Source organism: Melospiza melodia, chromosome W (genome assembly GCF_035770615.1).
Source record: "Melospiza melodia melodia isolate bMelMel2 chromosome W, bMelMel2.pri, whole genome shotgun sequence".
NCBI lineage: Eukaryota > Metazoa > Chordata > Aves > Passeriformes > Passerellidae > Melospiza > Melospiza melodia.
The window spans coordinates 5,137,139-5,159,021 of NC_086225.1; the positions used below are offsets into that span (position 1 = coordinate 5,137,139).

The 21,883-nt window shown below is 42.8% G+C and overlaps 1 protein-coding gene across 2 annotated transcripts in view; it reads left to right on the forward strand.

Annotated features, from left to right (window-relative positions):
* Positions 1 to 21,883, forward strand: part of LOC134431476 (ceramide transfer protein-like) — a 242,302-nt gene that overhangs the window by 153,756 nt on the left and 66,663 nt on the right. For both annotated transcript variants that reach the window (XM_063179489.1, XM_063179488.1), the window contains exon 3: positions 16,695 to 16,811. In XM_063179489.1, the coding sequence (XP_063035559.1) occupies positions 16,695 to 16,811 (117 nt within the window). The remainder of the gene's footprint in view (positions 1 to 16,694; positions 16,812 to 21,883) is intronic.

Here is a 21,883-nt window from a genome sequence, read left to right on the forward strand (position 1 = left end):
CCCAGTGCTCCCACCACTCTACATGGACCAGAGCTGCTTCTAGGGTTTTCCTTTTAAGAGTGCTATGTCCAGTTCCAAAAAGAGCACAGTCTCTCACTTTCGGAACACCTGTCTCCCCCAAATTTCACCTCCTGGGGCCGAGGGGTACCAACACTGAACTCTCTTGGCTCCAAGCCATTGCCTCCCCCTAGATGCATTCCCTGTGTCACAGGAAAAACGGTTCTGTCCATGGCTATACAAGAAAAGTCCAGCCAAAGACCACTCCATCATCTGCCACCTAGAATTCTTCTCAACTTATCTCGGTCATCTTTCACTTGCACAAACTTGCATCACACTTGCCCATTTCCTGCTATTCATCCATATCTCTCTTCTCATTCAGGAGGAGGACCAGCATTTGTAAGGTTTCCATCATCCGAGGGTTAAAAATCTCAGGCTCTGCCTGTCCAGAACTCCCACGACTGCCTTGCCGGGCACCTTCTCACCGCACCCCCCATCCCCCCCCTTCTCCTCAGCCGGCCTGCTATCAAATTTCAAGGTGGCACAGACACAGACACCAGCTCTCCCTCTCTCTCTCCGGGGGGTTGAGGGGGGGTGGCTGCCCGATGCCTCTCCAATGGTCCTTGTGAAAAACGCCAATCACTTGTTTTTAAAATTTTTAAAAGTTTAATAGTAATAAAATGGTTTAAAAATAGTAACACAGAATAATAACCATTTGGACAAATTGAATTAAGACAATATGAGACAATAAAAACAAAGAGTCACGTACGTCAGGGTACCTTTTTCTGGGCATCACGAGCCCGAAAAAGGACCCCTGCTAACAAAGGATTAACCCTTAAGAACAATAGCCCGTTGCATATTCATACACTTCATACATGATGCATAAATTCCATTCAAACACAGGATTCTGTCTGGTCATTGTCAACTTCTTCCTTCTAATCCTAACAGCGCCTCCAAGGCGGGAAGAATTTAGTTTCTTCTGATAAGAGGGCAATAAATTCCCTTTCTCTGAAAGATTTAGGTGTCCTGTGGCTGCTATCTCGCTACAAGCCCTTTCTGTTGAACAAAGCATCTTACATAGCATAGTTTCTATTTTAACAATTTTTTATAACCTAAAACTATATTTAACACAGTACTTAAGAGAATTAATACAGCATTACTTTCTAACACAACACATACAATATTCATTTTAATATTTGTGAAAAGCCAATCATAAAATACATGCATTTTTCACAATCTCCACTCTTATTCTTTGTAAATCATTTGACTTGAGCAATATTTCTTATCTATTTGCATCTCCTGGCCTATGCTGGCAAAATAAAACAGGGGACTACACAAGGAAGAAATATCAAAACAGTTGTAACACATAAAATGAAAGATCTTAATTTCTTCTAATACATTACCCCACCAGCTAGGTTTTAACATTATTTTCTAATTTTTTTTTTGACTGGTACCTGGGTTATTATATGCATATATATTTTTTTCTTCTTTGATTTCTTTTGCTAGAATGACTTTTCTGTGGTCATCAATTTTCAACAATCTGATATATTGAAATTTCCACAAACACCCCCTACTTTGTCCAGTAAATAGTCTAAAGCCAACCTATTCTGATACCCTACAGTTTTTGTTTGGTTTAGCTGACTTGATATTAACTCTAATGAACTCTAATGCCTGGGCAGCCTTATTTGCTATCATTTCTATAACTGCTTGGAGTCTTGTAATACGATTCAACAGATAATTTGGGGTCAATACAGAGTTAAATTGTTGTGCTGGTTTTAGCTCTTCACTTATCATTTGTTTTTTTTACCAAATCTTGAACCGTATCTTCAAGATTAAATTTTAAACAAATCCATCTCTCTCCTTTTGGACATTCAGTTCCAAATCTATTACAACTTTTTCTTAAGTTTCTTGTAATCTAATAATTTACTCCGTTTTGCCTACAAGTTCTTAATTTGGATGGCTTATAACAGTGGCTGTTGACATAGGTGTGTGTAATAAAAGAAGAACTTTGGTTTCTTTCTATGCAATGCTTTCTGTAGCATTTGTGACATGATCTTGCTGGTATCTCGAAAGGGAAAAGACAACAAATGAGTGCTCGAAACAGGAATAACACAGGTCCAGTATGGCTTATACTCCCACCTCCCATGCCGGTGAGGTTGCAACCCACAGCAGGTGTATTTGATCTTCTCAGTGGCAAATACAGAGTCCAATCTGGTCTTGCCCTCTATTTACTTGTTACTTTCTCTTAAGTAATTTCTAGGCAAATTGTTTTTGACGCCCTTTAACTGTGGTCTCCTACCGTTTCTCAGGTATCTCTCATTCTACAGGCACTAATAATTCCCATCCACAAAACAAAGTTATTACTTTAACATTTTTTGCAATAAGAGCATAAATTTTGTGAACTGCAATACTAATTACTCTCACAATTCAAGCATTTACTTATAACCCAGCTAGCATGTCCAGTACTGGAATGAATCAAATAAAGTTTACTGATGGAAATGGTAATTCCCCTTCTCCCCTGTACAATTCTCAGGCTAAGGTCAGATTACAAAAACATTCTTGATCTTTCTATCTGAGGTATTCCTCCCCGAAGGAGATGTTTTATTCAGGCAGTGCTTGAAACCAGTGATATATGCGTTGTCTTACTTCTTAATTCAGTGTTATTCTTTGTACATTTCTTGGATCATTTTGGTTTTTCTAAACCTTTACGACTCAGTCCCCATTGGAAAGTCAGTTCAGTATCACCCAGTTTAAATGTGATAGTCTATTCCTCAGGTTTCTTCACAAGTCTTTTGATTCTGCTGGCATGAATTCACCATCTTTCCCTGATTCTGATTGTTGCTTCAGTAGTACCTGGAAAGGACTTCTTAATAGCATAGTAATAAAAGAAAGATAATACTGCAATAACTTTTACCATTCACTTTTCTTCCAAACTTTCTGGGTTTAGCTAAAAGCTTTCTGTACAGCAGCCTCTTCTTCTTCAGGAAAAAAAAAAAAAAAAAACAACTCCTCGTTAACAGCAAACAAAATACACAAAAGAATAAAAAAACAAAAAACTTCTTACTTAAGAAAAACAAACCGCTTTGTGAGGTTTGGAGAGTCATCAATCTCTGCTTTGATTTTATCCTTTGTGCTAGCCCCCTCTCCCTCTTTTCACAGCCTTCCTGTCAATGCTCTTTTTTCCCCCTTCTCCCAGTGCTGCCACTTGACTGCAGGGCCGGAGCAGGGGAGAACAGCCACGGGCATGGGGACCCTGGGGATATGCCTTGGGTCTCTTTTGCCCTCTGTTCCTATCTTCTTCTCTTTCCTTCTCTCTCTCAACCCACTTACCGGGCCGACGCTGCCATCTTGGACTCAGGACCCCAACAGTCTGGGAGCAACCCCGGCAGTTCTGCCACGGAGCCAGCCCGCTCCTGGCGGGCAAACCTGTGTCCTCTGCTCCCAGCACCGCCGCCGGGTCACCTCCATGGATCGGTCCCTGCCGCAGCCCCCGAGACCCTGCCGCTTGTAGGGAGCGGTCAGACACCTCCCAACCTTGACAACCCCAAACTTGGCGTCCCCAGGTGCTCCTGACATTCTTTTTCTCTCTCTAGTCAACTTATCTTTTTTTCTCTTCAAGGAGGGCCCGTTCTGCTAAGGCCTCTCTGGACCTCAGTTGGGCATTTGAATAACCTCTTAATAACCATGTGTTAAGACACTTCTCTGCCTTTCATGCAAAAACCTGCATTCACACTTCCGAACTCTTCTAGCACCAAGATGTCATCACTTCACATTCTAACATCTCAGAGTTTGCTAACTACTTCCCTACTTCAACTTCTCTCTTTCTTCTCTCTCAATTGTAAGCCTTATGGGGTCAATATTTAATCCTCTCCGATTTCCTTCTCCAGCCCAAACTTCTTTGTTGATTTTTTTTTTCTTCATCCTCTTGGCCTAATTTCAAAACTCTAGCTGTCATTTTTCCATTTTCTGATATAACTCCTTTCCTTAATTGCATTTGTAAGACTCTTCCCAATAAATTGCTACCTGCCCCTGGGACCAATAACAAAACTCCCATCTAAATTTTAGTTTCTTCCCTCAATTACCACATATTTAATGACCAGAAATGTAAAACTTTCTCTTTTTGCCCCTGCTACTTTCACTGTATGTTTGCTCACACTATAACCTTTTGGAACGCTTAACAGGCAAGTTCTCTCTGCCTCTGTGTCTATTACAAATTCCAGTTCTTCTTCTTGGGAACCCACTTTTAAAGTTATCACAGGCTCCAGTTGGTATTTGTCCCCCCAAAAAAATTAGAGCCTATGACTTTTTTATTTTTTTTATGTGCCCATTTCTTTAAAGATTTTCAGATCTTCCACTTACTTAGGACCATTTTCCTTTTTCTCTCAAGTTTGTTTATCTATTTAGTTGGAGTTTCTTCTTTCCCCTCTAAAAGCTGTCCCTCAAAAACCTTTTGTTTTCACATTTCACCTTTGATATGCTGTCTCATTTATTCTCTTGGTTATGTAATTATGAAAATTATTCATGTGTTTACTACCCTCCTCATTATTTTAACCCCACTCAGGAGGTACAGTTGGCATTTTGTCTTCTCTGGAGGTCCCCGCGGATTATCTTTTTCCTAAGCTTTTATTTCAGTTGCTCTGATTAATTGCCTTTCTTCCTGAGAAAAATATTATTTTCATTACCGACCGCATCTCTTCTCAAGTATAAATGTTTGGACCTAAAAATTGGTCTAATTGTTCAGATATGTCTATGGGATCCTCCAAATACCCCTTATATTTATTTCTTAAAATTTCAGACCTCAGACGAAGTCAAAGGAGCATTTATGAACTCTGATCCGTCCTCTCCTATGAGAACCTCTCTTAATGGAAATAGACCAATCCCTTTAACCCATTCTTTTCGGATTTTTATCTTCTGTAGCCTTTCTCCCGTATTTTTAGGAAGAATCAGGAGAGGGCTTTCTTCTAACTGAACTTTTAGTGTTTCGATAAAGTGATTCCTTTAGAGAGTTTCCCTGAGCAGCCGGAGCTGTGGTTACCAAGGGAACGGAGCTCAGGGCAGGACGGGGAGACTCGGCACAGCTCAGGGTCTCGGTCCTCCAAAGGCGGCGTCTGCAGGCGGAATCGCCCGAGGGGGTGTTTGGGTGCAGACCGAGCTGGAGCATGGATAGCCCTCACGGTGGCTGATCTGGCAGAGACAAAGCAGCCGACTGACCCCGGCTGCAGCGGCGGGAGCCGACAGAGTCAAGGCAGCTGGGCATGGGACAGACGGGACCCTCCTTCGGTGCGGTCAGCGCGGTAACTACGGTCTACACGGCAGGACAGACCCCGATCCCCTGGCACGAACTGCGGAGCGGCCGCGGGCCAGGCGGCCGGGACTGAGGCAGACGGACTGTGCCGGAGCTGGCACAGGGGATGGGAGGGGTGGTGCGAACGAGTGGGGGAACGAACGGGAATGGATGATGTTATAGGTTAGTTGCGGTGGGGAATTAATCACCGACTAATAAGTCCAAATAAAATGAAATTTATTAATTGACACAGCAAACGATAATAGGCAGAGTCAGCGCCCCGGGCGCGCTGGGCGACAGGAGAGTCTCCGCTCTAACACTGCCGCACTCTTCTGATATTTCGTGGAGTTCTTATACAGTCCTGTTTCCGGGTTGATGTGTAGTACTCTGCGTATTCTTCTTTTGTGTCTAGGTGGTCATAGTCCACCCCCTGGAGGTCTGAAGATGAAGGCCGGTATTTTCCTTTGTCTGATTCCTGGAATTTTAGGCTCAATCTGCTGAGTTCCTGGAATCTTAGGTTTACTGAGTGGATAAGCTGATACTGTGCTATCAATCATAGCAAACCGCCCACCCATATTAACAGTTTACTAAACAGATAAACAAATGTTTGTGAAACCCATTGTCTTTGGTTTCACCTTCCTTATCCTTTTAAGTCTGGAAATTTACTTAAGCAAACAAATTGAGGTGGTGCAACTTTGTCAGCTTTGATGAACAAACTTTTTTTCTTTTACTGACTTTCAAAAATGTTATTTTCTTACAGCCTTCCCCCTCCGCAGCATGTGGTATACTCTTTTTCTTCTGGATTAAACGTTTTTTACAAATAAATCCAGAGCTTAACAAATCTAAACGTCTGCTTGGATACTTTGAAATGGTCGAGGAGCTAACTCACGACCTTCTCATATTGTTTTTCTCATCACCCTTTTATTTATCCTTTGGCAAATTATACATCTTTCAGGTAATTGTTTTTCTACTCTAAAAATCTCAGTGCACCCATAGTTCCTTAAAAAAAATGATCACACAAAGCCTGAGTATCCACCGGGCTTTTTGACACGTCCTCTGCTATTCCCTAGTAAGCGTTTTATTATCTAATCGTCTTCCATCAAGATGTTTCTATTTCCCCAATTTATCTTGTTTGCCACCTATCTTGTTTTAATTCCCCTTTTTTGCTTCTCTAAACTTTGGAATTTCCAATTTTTCTTCATTTGGAGTTAATATTAACTCTTTCAGCTCTATTTTCTGCTGCATCTTTAGCTTCTTGATCTGCCAAATTATTTCTTCTTATTTCTTGTTCTTTACCTTTTGGTGTCCTTTAATATGCACTTTTGCTATCTCTCTTAGGTAATTTTAATGCCTCTAAAACCTCGAAAATAAGTTTGCCATGTACTAATCCTTTTCCTCTTGAATTAAGTAATCTCCCTTTTTAAATTTTTCTTGAGATAGGTGCTACTCTAAAGGCATACCTTGAATCAATATAACTCCTTTCTTTTTGTTAAATATTCTAGTGCTCTTTTTAAAGTATGTAATTCACAAGTTTACATGTTTTTTCTCATCAACTTCTGCATACCCTGTATTTTGCAAGGAGTTGTATTTCAATTTGTTAACATAACTCCCAAAGGGCTATCTTGGAGTATTTCTGCTGGTAATTTTTTCCCGCTTTTCTTTTCCTGTATCCACCTTACTGGATTTCTGTCTCATTTTTCAATATTCTATCTATTCGTCCCCTGCTTCCGTTTTTCACTTTTTACTAACAACTTAAATACCACTTTTCTTTCAACTACTTACACCCAAAAAAACCCCCTTTTTCTCACACTGCTTTTCAATACAATCCACCTCCCTCCAAGGAGATATGGTAAGACTTAAAATGCACAATCAACATTACCTATACTTTCATTAATCTACATTCACTCACTTTTATTTCTCATTCACTTTCACTCATTCCTGCACACTCTCAAGACACAAAGTGGATCCTTATTGCCAGAAAATCACAGGTCCTTGTGGCCCCCTCTTTCGCCTTGGGGTTTACCTCCAGGTCTCAGTGTCACCAGGCCCCCTAGAAGGGCCCTGACTCTGGCTGCCTCCGGTGCCCATTCACCTGTGAGGCTGTCTGCGTGTCTTTCACACTCTTCAGCTACGGCCCCCTCACACACCCAGGGAATGCTAGCTTGGTTCGCAGGTCACTCACTCCTCTTTGGCCCAGAAGCCCCCAACTACCCGGGAACTACGGCCTGGTGTGCAGGTCACTCACTCCTCTTTCCACTGCCTCCCCCTTCTCACCCGCCCGGGAAGTTGAGGCTGACTTTGTGTGTGTCTCACTCTCACACACCACAAAACAACAATAAGGTACCTTTTACTTTCACATCACCTATTACAAGTTTAGGTGTTACTGGCCAGTCCCGGTGCTATTGGATATCCCTCAATCCAGCTGTGTTGTCCGACCCCAGATGCTCTTGGGCAATTTTTCCCTCAATCCTGCCGTGTGGTCCAACCCCAGATGCTCTTGGGTATTTTTCTCTCAATCCAGCTGTGTTGTTCAACCCCAGATGCTCTTGGGCATTTTCTGTCCCTCAACCCAACGGTGTGGTACAACTACAGATGCTCTTGGGCATTTAATTTGTTTTGCTGTGTTATCCAACCCTGGATGTTCTTGGGCATTTTTTATCCCTCAATCTGGCTGTGTTGTTCAACCCTGGATCCTGTTGGGCAAAATTTTTTCCCTCAATCTAGCTGTATTGTCCAACCCCGGATGCTGTCGGGCAAAATTTTCATCCTTCAATCTAGCTATGTTTTCCCACCCTGAGTGTTCTTGGGCATATCCTCTCTCTGGCAGAATTCTGCTCAACCCTGCTCTTGGATGCTCTTGGAATGTAAATCCCTCAACCCAGCAGGTTTTTAGGGGCCCCTCCTGTCCTGTTTCCTAGTGGATTGGGCTAGGAAACCTTGCTCCCTACCTCCGAGGAGTCCAACCCCTCCCTGAGCCCCAGTCCCAGTTACTCCGGGGGATTCTTTCACTCTCTTATCACTCACTTCGTCTCTTTACTGGCCGCTTCCCTAGCGGAAAGATGGAAACGCAGCATGGGAGACTCCAGCACTCACTTGGCAGGTCTGGGACAACCAGCCCGCCTCTCATTCACACACATTCATCTCCCTCCACTGCCCCCCCCCCCCCCCGACAAGTACTTACCAATCCCCAATCCTTTTTCCTTCCCGGGTTCTTCATGCGCACTACTAGTCTTAGGGGGCCAATTACCGCGGTTGTAGGGACCCTTTTTCCCTTCTCTTTGTTTTATTGCCCCCTTTCGTCCACCAATCGTAACCTGTGTCTGTTGGTCACCCTAGGGGAAACAAAGCGAGGCTGCCAAAGAGGGCAGGGCGCGCCTCCTCGCTATGACTCTTCTAAAGCACCGGCAGCGAGGTGTTAGTAACCATCCTCTGTTACCAAATTGTGAAAAATGCCAATCACTTGTTTTTAAAATTTTTACAAGTTTAATAGTAATAAAATGGTTTAAAAATAGTAATACAATTAGAGTAATAATAATTTGGACAATTTTAATTAGGACAATATGAGGCAATAGAAACAAAGAGTTACGGATGTCCGGGTACCTTTATCTGGGCAGCACAAGCCTGAAAAAGGACACCCGTTAACAAAAGAATAACCCTTAAAAACAATAGCTTGTTGCATATTCATACACCTCATACATGATGCATAAATTCTATTCAAATGCAGGATTCTGTCTGGTCATCATCAACTTCTTCCTCTGAATCCTAACAGCACCTTCGAGGCGGGAAGAAGTTAGTTTCTTCTGATAAGAGGGCAATAAATTCTTTTTCTCTGAAAGATTTAGGTGTCTTCAGGCTGCTATCTCGCTGCAAGTCCTTTCTTTAAAAATGTATCTTACATAGCATAGTTTCTATTTAAACAATTTTTTATAATCTAAAACTATATTTAACACACTGCTTAAGAGAATTAATACAGCATTACTTTCTAACAGAACACATATAATATTCATTTTAATATTTGCGAAAAGCCAATCATAAAATATGAATTTTTCGCACAAAACAAAAACCCCAAAAATTATATGGTATAAAAAACTGATGCCTAGAGAGGCTAGCTAGAACAGAGGTTCGACAATGTTCAAGGAATAAAGTAAGTATTTATTAAAAATGCCTTCAAACAATACACCTTGGGCAGTACTAGAGCTAATGTCCCTAAACTGGGACATTTGGTCCATTTACATATTGGGGTTAATTGTGCAATCACAGCTTCAGGGTATTAAGTCCCATCCTCCCAGATTGCTGTCCTCTATTTGTTGTTGTTTATATTTTTTGGGCCTGAAGCTGCAACAGTGTCCTTGGTTCTCAGGCTGGAAAAGGATTGTTTTCTCTAACTAAACTGTGAAGAGAACTTGCTAACACTTTATATGAAGTTCAAAGTTATATACTAATGCAGTACAGAATCTTAAAATATGAAAGCTAAAACTTAAGGCATCAAAACCATCCCCAAGACAATTTGTCATTGAGCTGTTGACTACAGCTCTGAATGCAATCATCTAGCTAGTTCCTTATCCACTAAGTGAGCCACCCATTAAATCCATGCATTTCAAATTTAGAGATAAAGATGTAGTGTGGGACAGTGTCAAATGCTTTGCACAAGTCTACATATGTGACGTTAGTCACTATTCCCTTATCCTGCTCCCCTGAAACCCTGTCATAGAAGGCCACTGAATTTGTCAGAAATTATTTCATAGCACCATATAATTATAGAATATGCTGAGTTGGAAGGGACCCATCAGGATCATCAACTCCAATTTCTGACCCTCTGCAGGACACCCTAAGAATCATACCATGTACCTGAGTGCATTGTCCAAATGCTTATTGAACTCTGTCAGGCTTGGTACTGTGACCATTTCCCTGGGGAGTCTGTTCCAGTGCTCAACCACCCTCTGGGTGAAGAATCTTTTCCTCATATCCAACGTAAACCTCCCCTGACACAACTTCATGCCATTCCTTTGAGTTCTGTCAGTGGTCAGGAGAGAAAATAGATCACTACCTGCCCCTCTGCTTCTCCTCATGAGGATGTTGCAGATCATAATGAGGTCTCCCCTCAGTCCCCACTTCTCCAGGTTGAACAAACCAAGTGACCTCAGCCACTTGTGGCACCCAAAACTGCACATGACTCAAGGTGAGGCCGCACCAGTGCAGAGTAGAGTGGGACCATCATCTCTCTTGATCAGCTGGCGATGCTTTGTCTGATGCATCCCAGGACATGGTTGGCCCCCCTGGCTGCCAGGGCACACTGCTGACTCATATTCAACTTGCCATCAACCAGGATCCCCATGTCCCTTTCCACAGTGCTGCTCTTAAACTTCTCATTCTTTAGTCTATACACCCAACCAGGTTTGCCTTGTCCCAGGTGCACAGTCTGGCATCTGCCCTTGTTAAACGTAATTTGGTTGGTGATTGCCCATCTGTCTAACTTGTTGAGGTCTGTCTACAGGGCCTCCCTACCTTTGAGGGAGCCAACAGCTCCTCCCAATTTAGTGTCATTGGGAAACTTAGTATTCCTTTGAGTCCTGTATCCAAGTTGTTAATGAAGATGTTCAAGAAAACTGGGCTGAGGCTAGACCCCTGTGGGAACCCCAGTAGTGGCTGGGTGATAGCCTGATGTCACCGCTTTCGCTATAATTCTTTGTGCCTGACCTGTGAGCCATTTGCCCAGCCATCGTGTAACACTGTTATCCAGTTGTGTGCTGGACATTTTGTCTATAAGGATGCTCTCAGGCACAGTATCCCAAAAGATTACATCTAGCGGCTTTCCTAGATCAACTAGGTGGGTTACCCTGTCATTAAAGCAAATCAGGTTCGACAAGCAGGACTTTCCCCTCATTGAAGCCATGCTGGCTGTTACCAAAGACTGCGTTGTCCTTCAGGTATTTGTCAATACTTCCCAGAATAATCTTCTCCCTGATTTGCTCTTAGGGAAGCTGTAGTGGGTTGACAGTGGCTAGATGCCAGGTATCCACTATATTGGTGTTGCACGACCTGGTTTTTGGTAGCAGGGGGCCACAGAGGTGGCTCCTGTGAGAAGCTGCTAGAAGCTTCCACCATGTCTGGCGGAGCCAATCCCTGATGGCTCCGAAGATGGACATGCTGCTGGCCAAGGCTGGGCCAATTAGATATGTTGATAACACCCTGTGATAATATATTTAAGAAGAAAATCAAAACAAAGTAGGCAGAGTTTTTTTCTAGGTAGAGAAGAGGAGGAGGTGAGACCATGTGAGGGAAACAACATGGAGACACCAAGGTCAGTGAAGAAGGAGGGGGAGGAGGTACTCCAGACGTTGGAGATGAGATTCCTCTGCAGGCTGTGGTGAAGACCATGGTGAAGCAGGTTGTCCCCCTGCAGCCCATGGAGGTCCACAGGGGATGCCGAAATGCACCCGCAGCCTGTGGGGGAGGTGCTCATGATGGAGCGTGATGGAGCAGGTGGATGCCTCGAGGAGGTTGTGGTCCAGTGGAAGACCTGGTGGAAAGAGAGGTCCCCCTGCTTCCAGGCTGTCCTTGGAGGACTGTGACCCATGCCACAGCAGTTTTGGGAGGACTGTGTGCCCGTGGGAGGGACTCACGCTGCAGCAGGTGCAGTAGGACTGCTACCCATGAGATTTGGAGCCACGCTGGAGAAGTTCACAGAGAACTGTCTCCTATGGGAGGGACTCCACAGTCTCACAGGGGAAAGACCCCTCTCCCTGAGCAACAAAGGAAAATCTCAGGTGACAAACTGACCAAAACTCCTATGCCCTGTCTCCCTGCACTGGTGGGAAGGAGGGTGGGGTTTGGGGAAGAAAAGGTGTTTTTAAGGGCTTATTTCACTTCTCATTATCCTCCTCTGATTTTGTTAGCAATAAATTCACTTTGTACCTCTAAGCCGAGCCTGTTTTGCCCTTGGAGTGTTTTTCTCTCAGTCCTTAACTCATGAACCCTTTTGTTAATTGTCTCTCTCCTCTACCCAGCTGTGGCAGGGGAGGGTGAGGGAGCAGCTTTTGTGGGCACCTGGTCTTTGGCCAGTGTCAAGCCACAACATCCACCAAAGCCGCTCACTCCCCTCCACAGCTAGACAGGGGAGAAAAAATTGCAGAGGTTCCATGAGTTGAGATAAGGACCAGAAGAAATCACTCACCAAATACTGTCAAGGGCAAAACAGGCTGGAATTAGAGATATTAATTTAATTAATTGCTAACAAAATCTCAGCAGCACAATGAGGCATGGAATAGTCAGTTCACCACCCATTTTTTCTTATGCTGCTCAGGGAGAGGAGTCCTTCCCCTGCTCCAGCATGGGGTCCATCCTATGGGAAAACAGTTCTCCATGAAGTTCTCCAATGAGTCCATCTTGTGAGCAACAGATCTCCATGAACTGCTGCAATGTGAGTCCATCCCATGGGCAAGTCCTCCCCAAACTGCTGCAGCATAGGGCATAGGTCACTCTTCCACAGGGTGCAGTCCTTCAAGGACAGGCTGCTTCAGTGTGGGCTCCTCTCTCCACGGGCCTCCCACAGGGTCACAGTCTCCTCCACAGGCTGCAGGTAGATCTCTGCATCCCTGTGGTCCTCCATGAGTTGCAGGGGGACAGCCTGCTTCACCATGGTCTTCACCTCAGGCTGCAGAGGAATCCCAGCTCTGGCTCCTGGAGCACCTCCTCTCCCTCCTTCTCCACTGACCTTGGTGTCTGCAGAGTTGTTCCTTTCACATATTCTCATCCTGCTCTTCCCTGGCTGCAATTGCAATTGCTCAATAGCTTTTTTTTTTCTTTCTTTTTAAATATGTTATCACAGAAGCGTTACCACCGCTTCTAATTGTCCCAGCCTTGACCAGCAGCAAGTCCATTTTTGGAGCTAGCATGGATTGTCTCTGTCAGACATGGAGGAAGCTTCTGACAGCTCCTCACAGAAGCCACCCCTGTAGCCTCCCCCTCCCCTGCTACCAAAACTTGGCCATGCTGACTGTCATCAGTCAACTCCTTTTTTCCATGTGCCTTAGCATAGTTTTCAGGAGAATCTGCTCCATGATCTTGCTGGGCACAAAGGTGAAACTGACTGGCCTTTAGTTCCCTGGGTCCTTCTTATTTCCATGCAATAGGTTTGCAGTGCAGTTTTGGTAGCAGGGGAGTGGCTACAGGAATGGTTTCTGTGAAAAGCTGCTGGAAGCTTACATTATGTTTGCTGGAGTCAGTGCCAGCCAGCTCCAAGATGGACCTGCTAGTGGCCATGGCTGAGCCAATCAGCAGTGGTAGTAACACCTCTGTGATAATGTATTTAAGAAAGGGAAAAGTTATTGCACAGAAGCTTTTGCATCTAGCAAAGAGCAAAGTGAGATTATGTTAGAGAACAACTGCAGAAACCAAGGTCAATGGAGGAGAGGGAGGAGGTGCTTCAGGTACTGGAGTAGATTCCCCTGCAGCTCATGGTAAAGACCATGGTGAGACAGGCTGTCCCCCTGCAGCCTGTGCAGGTTAATGGCAAAACAGATCTTTACCTGTAGCCCATGGAGGACCACACAACTGTGCAGGTGGATTCCTAAAGGAGGCTCTTACCCCACAGGAAGCCCATGCTGAAGCAGGTTCCTGGTAGGAGCTGTAGACCCATGGAGAGAAGAGCTCATGCTAGACAAGGTTTGCTGGCAGGACTTGTGACACCTTTGGAGACCTACAGTAGAGCAGTTTGTTCCTGAAGGACTGCACCTGATACCAAAGTAATCTGAAAAACTTTATAACACAATTTGAAGCATTAGAAAGCAGGCATTCTTTATCAGTGATGAACACACTGAAGGATCTCTCCTTGAATGAGATATGTGTGGTTAAATTTTCAACAGGGTATTTATTCCAGCATGATCATACATATTCATTACAACATACTACCTAGCTAATACATAAACATCACTTTTCCTAGAACTAATTTGCATGCATGCACCTCCTACTGGAAGTCCTTTTATAGTCCTAGAGAGTCATGTAAAGCGGTCTCTGGTGGTCATATTCACTGACTGCTTCAATATTAGAGGTGCCCTTTCCTTGAACTTTTTCTTTGGGCATGTGCTGTTTCTTCTTGTTACATAACTTGCCAAAAAGCCACTATATTCCTCATGATCTGTTTCTTCACTGGTTTCAGCTATGTTTATCATCCTGTGTGCATACTTTTACATTCTTTTATGTTTTTTGCTAGTTAGTCTTTAAGCTCTATCCAGCAACATCAGGGGAATTGAAAATTTCTATTGTCTATGTTATTTATCACACCCTGTGGAAGGGACCCAGACTGGAGTAGTTTGTGAAGATCTGCAGGTCGTGGGAAAGACTCACATTGGAAAAGTTCATGAAGGATTGTCTCCTGTGGGTGCGATCACACGCTAGAGCTGGGGAAGTGTGTGAGGAGTCCTCCCCCTGAGGAAGAAGGAGCAGCAGAGACAACAGCTGATGAACTGACTGAAACCCCTATCCCTGCACCACTGGGGCAGGCAGTAGAGAATCAGGAATAAAGTTAAGCCTGGGAAGGAGAGAGATGTGGGGGAAGGTGTTTTTAAGATTTGGATTTACTTCTTCTGGCCTTACTCTGATTTAATTGGTAATAAATTCAATTAATTTTCGTAACTTGAGTCTAATTTGCCTGCTACAGTAATTGGTGAATGATCTCTCCCTTCTCTTATCTCAACTCACAAGCGTCTCATTATATTGTCTTTACCCTGTTCTGGAGTGGGATTCACAGAGTGGCTTTGATGAGCACCTAGTGTCCAGCCAGGGTCAACCTACCACAGTCCTTTTTGGTGCCCAATGTGGGGCTTGAGACAACAGCAGTTTTATATTGTGTGCTATAACTATGGTAGTTATTAAATGGCAAGCTCCTGTGTGGGATATTGAGTTTGTCAGCTGCACCACTTATCTCTTTATTCTGTTGAGTTTGGAAACATGTTAATACAAATAATGTCTCTGCTTTGTCTTGGCATTGATGACCTTGCTATTTTGTGAGTAGGATGAAGGTGAATTAAGTTGAGATGGTCAGGTATTAAGGGAATTGGTAGCTGCAGTTGATTTGCTTTATTGCTAGCTTTGTCGGTTGCTGGATTTTTTTTTTTTTGGAAATTTAAATTTATTTAGATTCAACTTAGGTTAGGATGCCTGACCAAATAAGTGAAACTATTAAAAAAAAGGTGACGCTTCAAGTACTTTTGTTGAACTCTTCCTAGCTGTTTTTTTTTTTTTGCATGTTGACTTTTGTTGTAGTTTTCTTCCTCTAGTATATTATACAAGAAACATTGTCTATTATACATAAGTAGCTTCTGATTTTCAGATCCTTAGAAAATAATTCTTATGGACACTGAATTGTTGCACAGAAAACAACAAATGAGATTTGCTTATAGGTTTTCTTTTGTGGAGTGTTGCACAAGTGATCTACAGTGCTTTACTTGTCTGCAAGATTAATGTATTCACAGAGCATTAAAGGATATAAACAGGTATAGCCTTGTCTTTGGCATCTGGAATCAATATTTATTTTCAGATTGCATTGTTTGCCTTTATCTTAGAATCTGTTACATCCCTGTATGCTTCTATGTGTAACATTTCTTTGTATTCAAATTCAAAAAGGTGTTCAGCTGGACCTGTGTTATGTTTTGTTAAGAATAATTTTAAGTGAAAGAAAAAAAAGGTTTTCTGTGTTGGATGTTTGCTAGAGAGTAACTTTGAACTGACAGTGTCACAGGGCAAAATAGATCCTTGTTTTGTTCATCTGTACTTTCATTACTAGCTTCACTGTAACGCTATTAAAGGCATTTTATTATTTGAGACACATGAACTGAAAGGTACATGCATTCGAGTGGTCATATCGAAGGGATTGCATGTTGCTCCCAATTATCTGACAATCCTCTTTGTTAAGGTAATTGAGGCAGAGGTTGCCACAGCTTCCTTTAGTTTCCTGCCTTCCTTGTCATTTTGGTATATTCTGCTTTTATGGCTCTATCCTGGTGCTTTTTGCTATGATGTGTGTGCTTCTCCCATTGAAAACTAATATTGATAGCAATAACCCTAATTTCTCTTTCCTGCTTTGAAATTTAAAAAAACATATTTTCCTGGCTGTCCCCAGTAGTTATTTTGCTAAAGGATTCCTTTGGAATGCTTGATCACTGTTTGTGTGGAACTTTTTTGTGACAATTTTGTTAAAACTGTACTAAACTGGCTTTTCTATTTCAGAAGATTAGCATTTTTTATTATGCAAGCGTATTATGTTCATTATTTGAGACAGCTGCATACAACCAAATTTGAAATCTAGGATGAATTCAAGGCAATATTGATCAGTTTTTCTAATTGCACTATTTCTAGAGTGTGAGATATTGTTGATCATTATGATAATTTTAGCTATTTTTACATTCTTTCACAGCCTCATGACTTTGATGAATGCAGGTTCGATATTAGTGTAAACGACAGTGTTTGGTACCTCCGAGCTCAGGACCCAGACCACAGACAACAGTGGGTAGATGCAATAGAACAACACAAGGTATGTGGTTTTTCTGATTTCCTTTTTCAGTCCCTCATTAGATCTAGCGGTACTTGCAGACTTGTAAGCTTCAATGTACCGTCGTTAAAGTACTCAAGGTATTTCTGACAGATAAAAGTTGTAAGATTGAAGCCATGATGGTAATTATGTTCCAAAGGAATGGATTTGCTTATCCTTCATATACAAGAGTTTAGAGAACTGTGAGCTAACAACTGAACCTTTCTTGAGCTCTAGCTTGAAAAGGCTTACATTATGTTTGAGTAACATTTATTTGTTTTGGCTATCCTCTCTCACTGATTATTGAATTGGTTGTTATCTAAAAGCCACAGATGCTAAACTTCTTAGTCATACAGTCCATTCTCCTAGGTTTTTATTTGGTTTTTAGGCTCATCTCTTTGTTAACTTGGCTGCTTTAACTGTATCTCATTACTGGCTTTTGTCTCCTTGTCTTTTAAGGCCCTATTGTTCATCAGCATTTTCATTCAGTTTTCCTGATCTATGCCTTATCTCTTCTGATGAACTCTGTTACTTTCATTTTGCCTAAAAGAGCTTGAAGGTCAGATATTTTTTAAAAATGTAACACACAAAACATCTGTTGTTTTCAGATGAAAGATAGGCACTACTCCAAGGTGTTGAGTGTGAATACAATACATAGCGCAATAAAACATTTGCATCTGGGTTATTGTTACAAATGAGAAGGGAGATTTTGAATGGCCTCTGCTTTTGTCCAAGTTTCTGGCAGTAGGCAGCAGCTTTATTGAGGCAGCCAGCACCCCAAAACCACTCTCGCTCACAAGTTCTTAATAATGACCAATCGGGTCTATTACAACATGAATTATTTATTGAATAGACAAAAGGAAAAAACAGACATAAGACTTTTAACAGGCTTACTTACTAGACAGGATAAACAGAAGGTCTACTTGTAGATTAAAAAAAAAAAAAGTGCACGATAAAAGGTACCTATATTACAGCTAGTGAAGATATAGTATAGATTAGGAGTCAATGTAAATTACCACCGAATTGATGACAGAATACTCATATAATCCTTTCCCTCAATTCCCAGGAAAGTATCTGTGAAATTTACATCCAAACTTCAGGCAGAAGTCCCACGCATTTCCAGGGTGTATGTAGGAGACTTCTGCTTCCGTGAAAGTGTGTGTGGCTTTTATAGTTTGTAAAGCGAAGTGTCTGTCTGTCAGAAATTCCAGCTTATCTCCCCACATCTTGTTTTCAAGGCAAGTTGTTTATTGACAACTGGAAATTCCACCTCTGGCTCCAGAGAGATAATTAATTCACTAACCAGAGACAACTCACTAGTCAGACAAGCTGGCCTGGGTTATCCGATCAATTAATGTGAGGGGGAAGAATGCCCAGAGCTATTGCCCCAGCTGATGGACAGAATAGATAAGCTCTTCTGTGGTAGGGGGGGGAAGTCCTGCCACAGCTATATAGGTAGAATAACCGAATAACTCAAGTTGGAAGGAGCCCATAAGGATTGAGTCCAACTCCCTGCTCCTTGCAGGGCTACCTAACACTAAACCATATGACTAAGACTCATCCAGACGGTCCTTGAACTCTTGACAGGCTGAGTGCTGTGACCACTTCCCTGGGAAGCCTGTTCCAGTGATCACCCACCCTCTCAGCAAAGAACCTTTTGTTATTGTCCAATCTGAACTTCCTCTGATGCAGTTTCATATCATTTCCTTGTGTCCTATCACTGGTCACCAGAGAGGGGAGATCAGCACCTCCCCCTCCACTGCCCTTCTTGAGGAAGTTGTAGATTGTGATGAGGTCACTCCTCAGCCTTCTCTTCTCCAGGCTGTGTTGCCACATACTAGCTGGTTTGTGCTAGGCAAACTAGCCAGCCCCTAGGTTGACTAACAGGGGCCTCGCCCAATTACATCTCTCCCAAGGCTGCAGGCATTTCACTGGCCAGAACCTGAAGGGGCGTGGAGATCAGATCAATGAAAATATCCAGACCAGGCTTTTCAAATGCCCTTTTTAAGGAAGGGCTTGGGAATAAATGCTCTGTTTGCCACATGAACATCAGGATGTGTGGTCTCTTTATCTCCAACCCACTTCTCTTCCTTCCCTCCCCCCAAGTCAATGTCAGAAAGCTGAAAAACTAAGTGACCTCAACTGTTCCTCATAACCTATCACAAAGTAGTTGAGAGAAGGCTCAAGAAGTAAGACACAGTGATTATGTGGATTATTATGATCAGATTTATTGCTAATACAGTATGTAAACATTACTGATACAGTATTTAAATAACAACTTTATTGTTTATTGCAATGGATTATAGTATCATCAGGTTGTGGTCCCTCCTGTTGAGTCACATGCTTAAGTGAAATCCTCCTGCTTTCTAAACCCAGAAAAGTCTAGGTGTGGCTCAGTCCAGTTAGTCTCAGATTTGGTCAATAGTCTATGACTAAAGGGTTATAATATAAGCATTTTCTTCTAGAAATGTAAAGGGTTACAGTCTTTGGCCTTGCAGAATTCACATTTAGAAACCAAGAAAGCACCTATGAAACTATTTTAGGATTTTATCTCTGTATTTGACTGTGTTGTCCCTAAAGCAGGGTTCATTTACCTAGTGTGAAGGAGCCAATCAACACACCGAGTCGAGATATTAGATTTTATTACCGTTGTGCAGAAAAGGGTGCCAGGCATCTAACAGAGCTGGCATACCTTTTAGGAAACAGGCAGAGTCTTTTTTACAAAAAGGTAACAAAAAAACTATACAGAAACTGGTCACTCATGCTTATATAACAAAATTCTTAATATGCATGTGGTGGTCTGGTCCAGTTCATAATACTATCATTTACATATATGAATTTCCCTGGGGGTGTGTTTTTTAGCATTATAATCATCTAAGGTAACTCTACATTATATTTCCATCCTACCAGCTATGACCAAGTTATTATTTAACTTTATACTCTGTTACAGTTTCTGCTTAAATCTATTTGAACATGGTGCCATCTCACCATGCTGCCTTGGCCACACAGTCCCGGCTTGCATGGCAGCTCCTGGACCGGGATGGAGTTGGATGCTCCTGGCCTTGGCTGCATGGTCTCGACTGCGTGGCTGCTTGCAGCACTGGGATGGTCCCCCCCTGCTGCGGCATGGCCCCCGCTGTCCCACCAGGAAGGGGCCCAGCAGGCCTGCCAGGAAAGGGCTTGGTGGCCCCCTTACCACCTCTCCGAGGCAAGAGAAAAAAAGCTTCCTGTGTTTTTTTCCTCTTTTAAATATGTTATCATAGAGGCTTTACCAGCTTTTCTAATTGGCTTAGTAGTGGGCCTCTTCTCAGAGCCAGCCAGCAATTGGTTTTGCCAGGCACTGAGAAAGCTTTTAGCAGCTCCTCACAGAAAATCCCTTCCATGGCTGGCTTCATCCCTCCTCACCAAAAATCAAGCCATGAAAAACCACCACACTTGACCATTCACCATCTTCATACCTGTCCTTTGTATGTTCTCTAATAGCTTTATATCCTTCTTATATTGAGGCACCTAAAACTGCACACAGTACTCGAGGTGAGGCCATGCCAATGCACACTAGAGCAGAACAGTCACCTCTCTTGACCATCTGGGGATGCTGTGCCTGATGCACCCCAGGAACTGGTTGGCCCTTTTGGCTGCCAGGGCACAGTGTTGACTCATGTTCAACTTGCTATTTACTCAAATCCACAGATCTCTTTCTATGGGGTTGCTCTGCTGCCTCTTGTTTCCCAATTTGTATGTATAACCAGGATTACCACATCCCAGATGGAGAATCTGGCTCTTGCTCTTGTTAAATTTCATATGGTTGATGATTGCACAGCTCTCTAGCCTGTCTAGATCTCTCTGTAATGCCTCTACCCTTGAGAGAGTGATGCCAAATTTTGCCCCAAACAGGCAGAGTGACTGCCTAATCAGACTCAGCTTAAGTCAATTAAGCAGGAGGTATTTTTATTAGCGACGCGTCGGAGAAATCACAAAATGGATTTCTGAGTTCACATAGCAAAAGCAAGCCTTATATACAATTTCGGGTATAGGATTACATCAGATCAGATACATAATCATGCATATTCATATGGGGCGTGGTGTAGGCGGAGCGTGGGCGGAGCGTAGGTGGAGACATCTCTTTTGGGGAATCTTCAGGTGGTCGTTCCTGTTGCCTTCATCCTAGACGGGGTCTTTCCGATGAGTCTTCCTCTTTAAACTTTTGAACTCCTTTCCTAATTTGGTCAATTCCCGGTGTATTTGGCTTAGATCCCGTGGCTTGGCAAAACCCTTAGGGTCGTTTCAACATTGCTGGCTCTAAACCTGCTTAGCCCATTAGTTTCTCCTATACCTATCTCTTCCCCTGTCATGATGCTCTACCTCTTATCTAATTTGTTGCTCTGTTTTCCTAGTGCTGTGCTTTCTCCGTGTGTTCTAGTGCTAGGCCCTTCTTTACATGCCTCTCATTCCATGTTTTAACCCATTATTTCTGGAAGGCTATCTGCTTTAGGGCTTCAAGAGTCCACAACTCCTAATTTAGTATCATTAGCAAACTTACCTAATGTTCAGTAGGTTCTTGAATCGAGATCATTTATAAAGACAATTAAGAGCACTGGCCCTAAAATTAAGCCCTGAGGAACCCTGCTGGTATCTGGCTTTTAGCCTGATATAACCCCATTTACTATAACTCTTTGAGCCTGACCCATCAGCTATTTGCTCACGCAACCTATTATGGACTTGTCTAGGTTTACGCTGGACATTTTTTCCAGAAGCAAACAGTGAAAAACAGTATCAAAAGCTTTGCTAAAATCCAAAATACCCCACATCTACTGGCTTCCCTAGGTCAACTAGATAGGTGACCTTGTCATAAAAGGTGTCTTGGTTTGAGACAATTCAGAGAACACTCTGAAATGAGTTGTCTCTCTTTAAGGGTTCCAACAATCCCTTTCCACCAATAAGGGACTGTCCTGGGGTGACTAAATGATGCTGCATCCCTTATCATCTGCTCTATGCCCAGACATGAGTCCTGTAGCTTTAAGTTCAAAGGGGGGGTGTAGTGGTATCGGAACCTAGGACATTCCTCTGACTGCCCT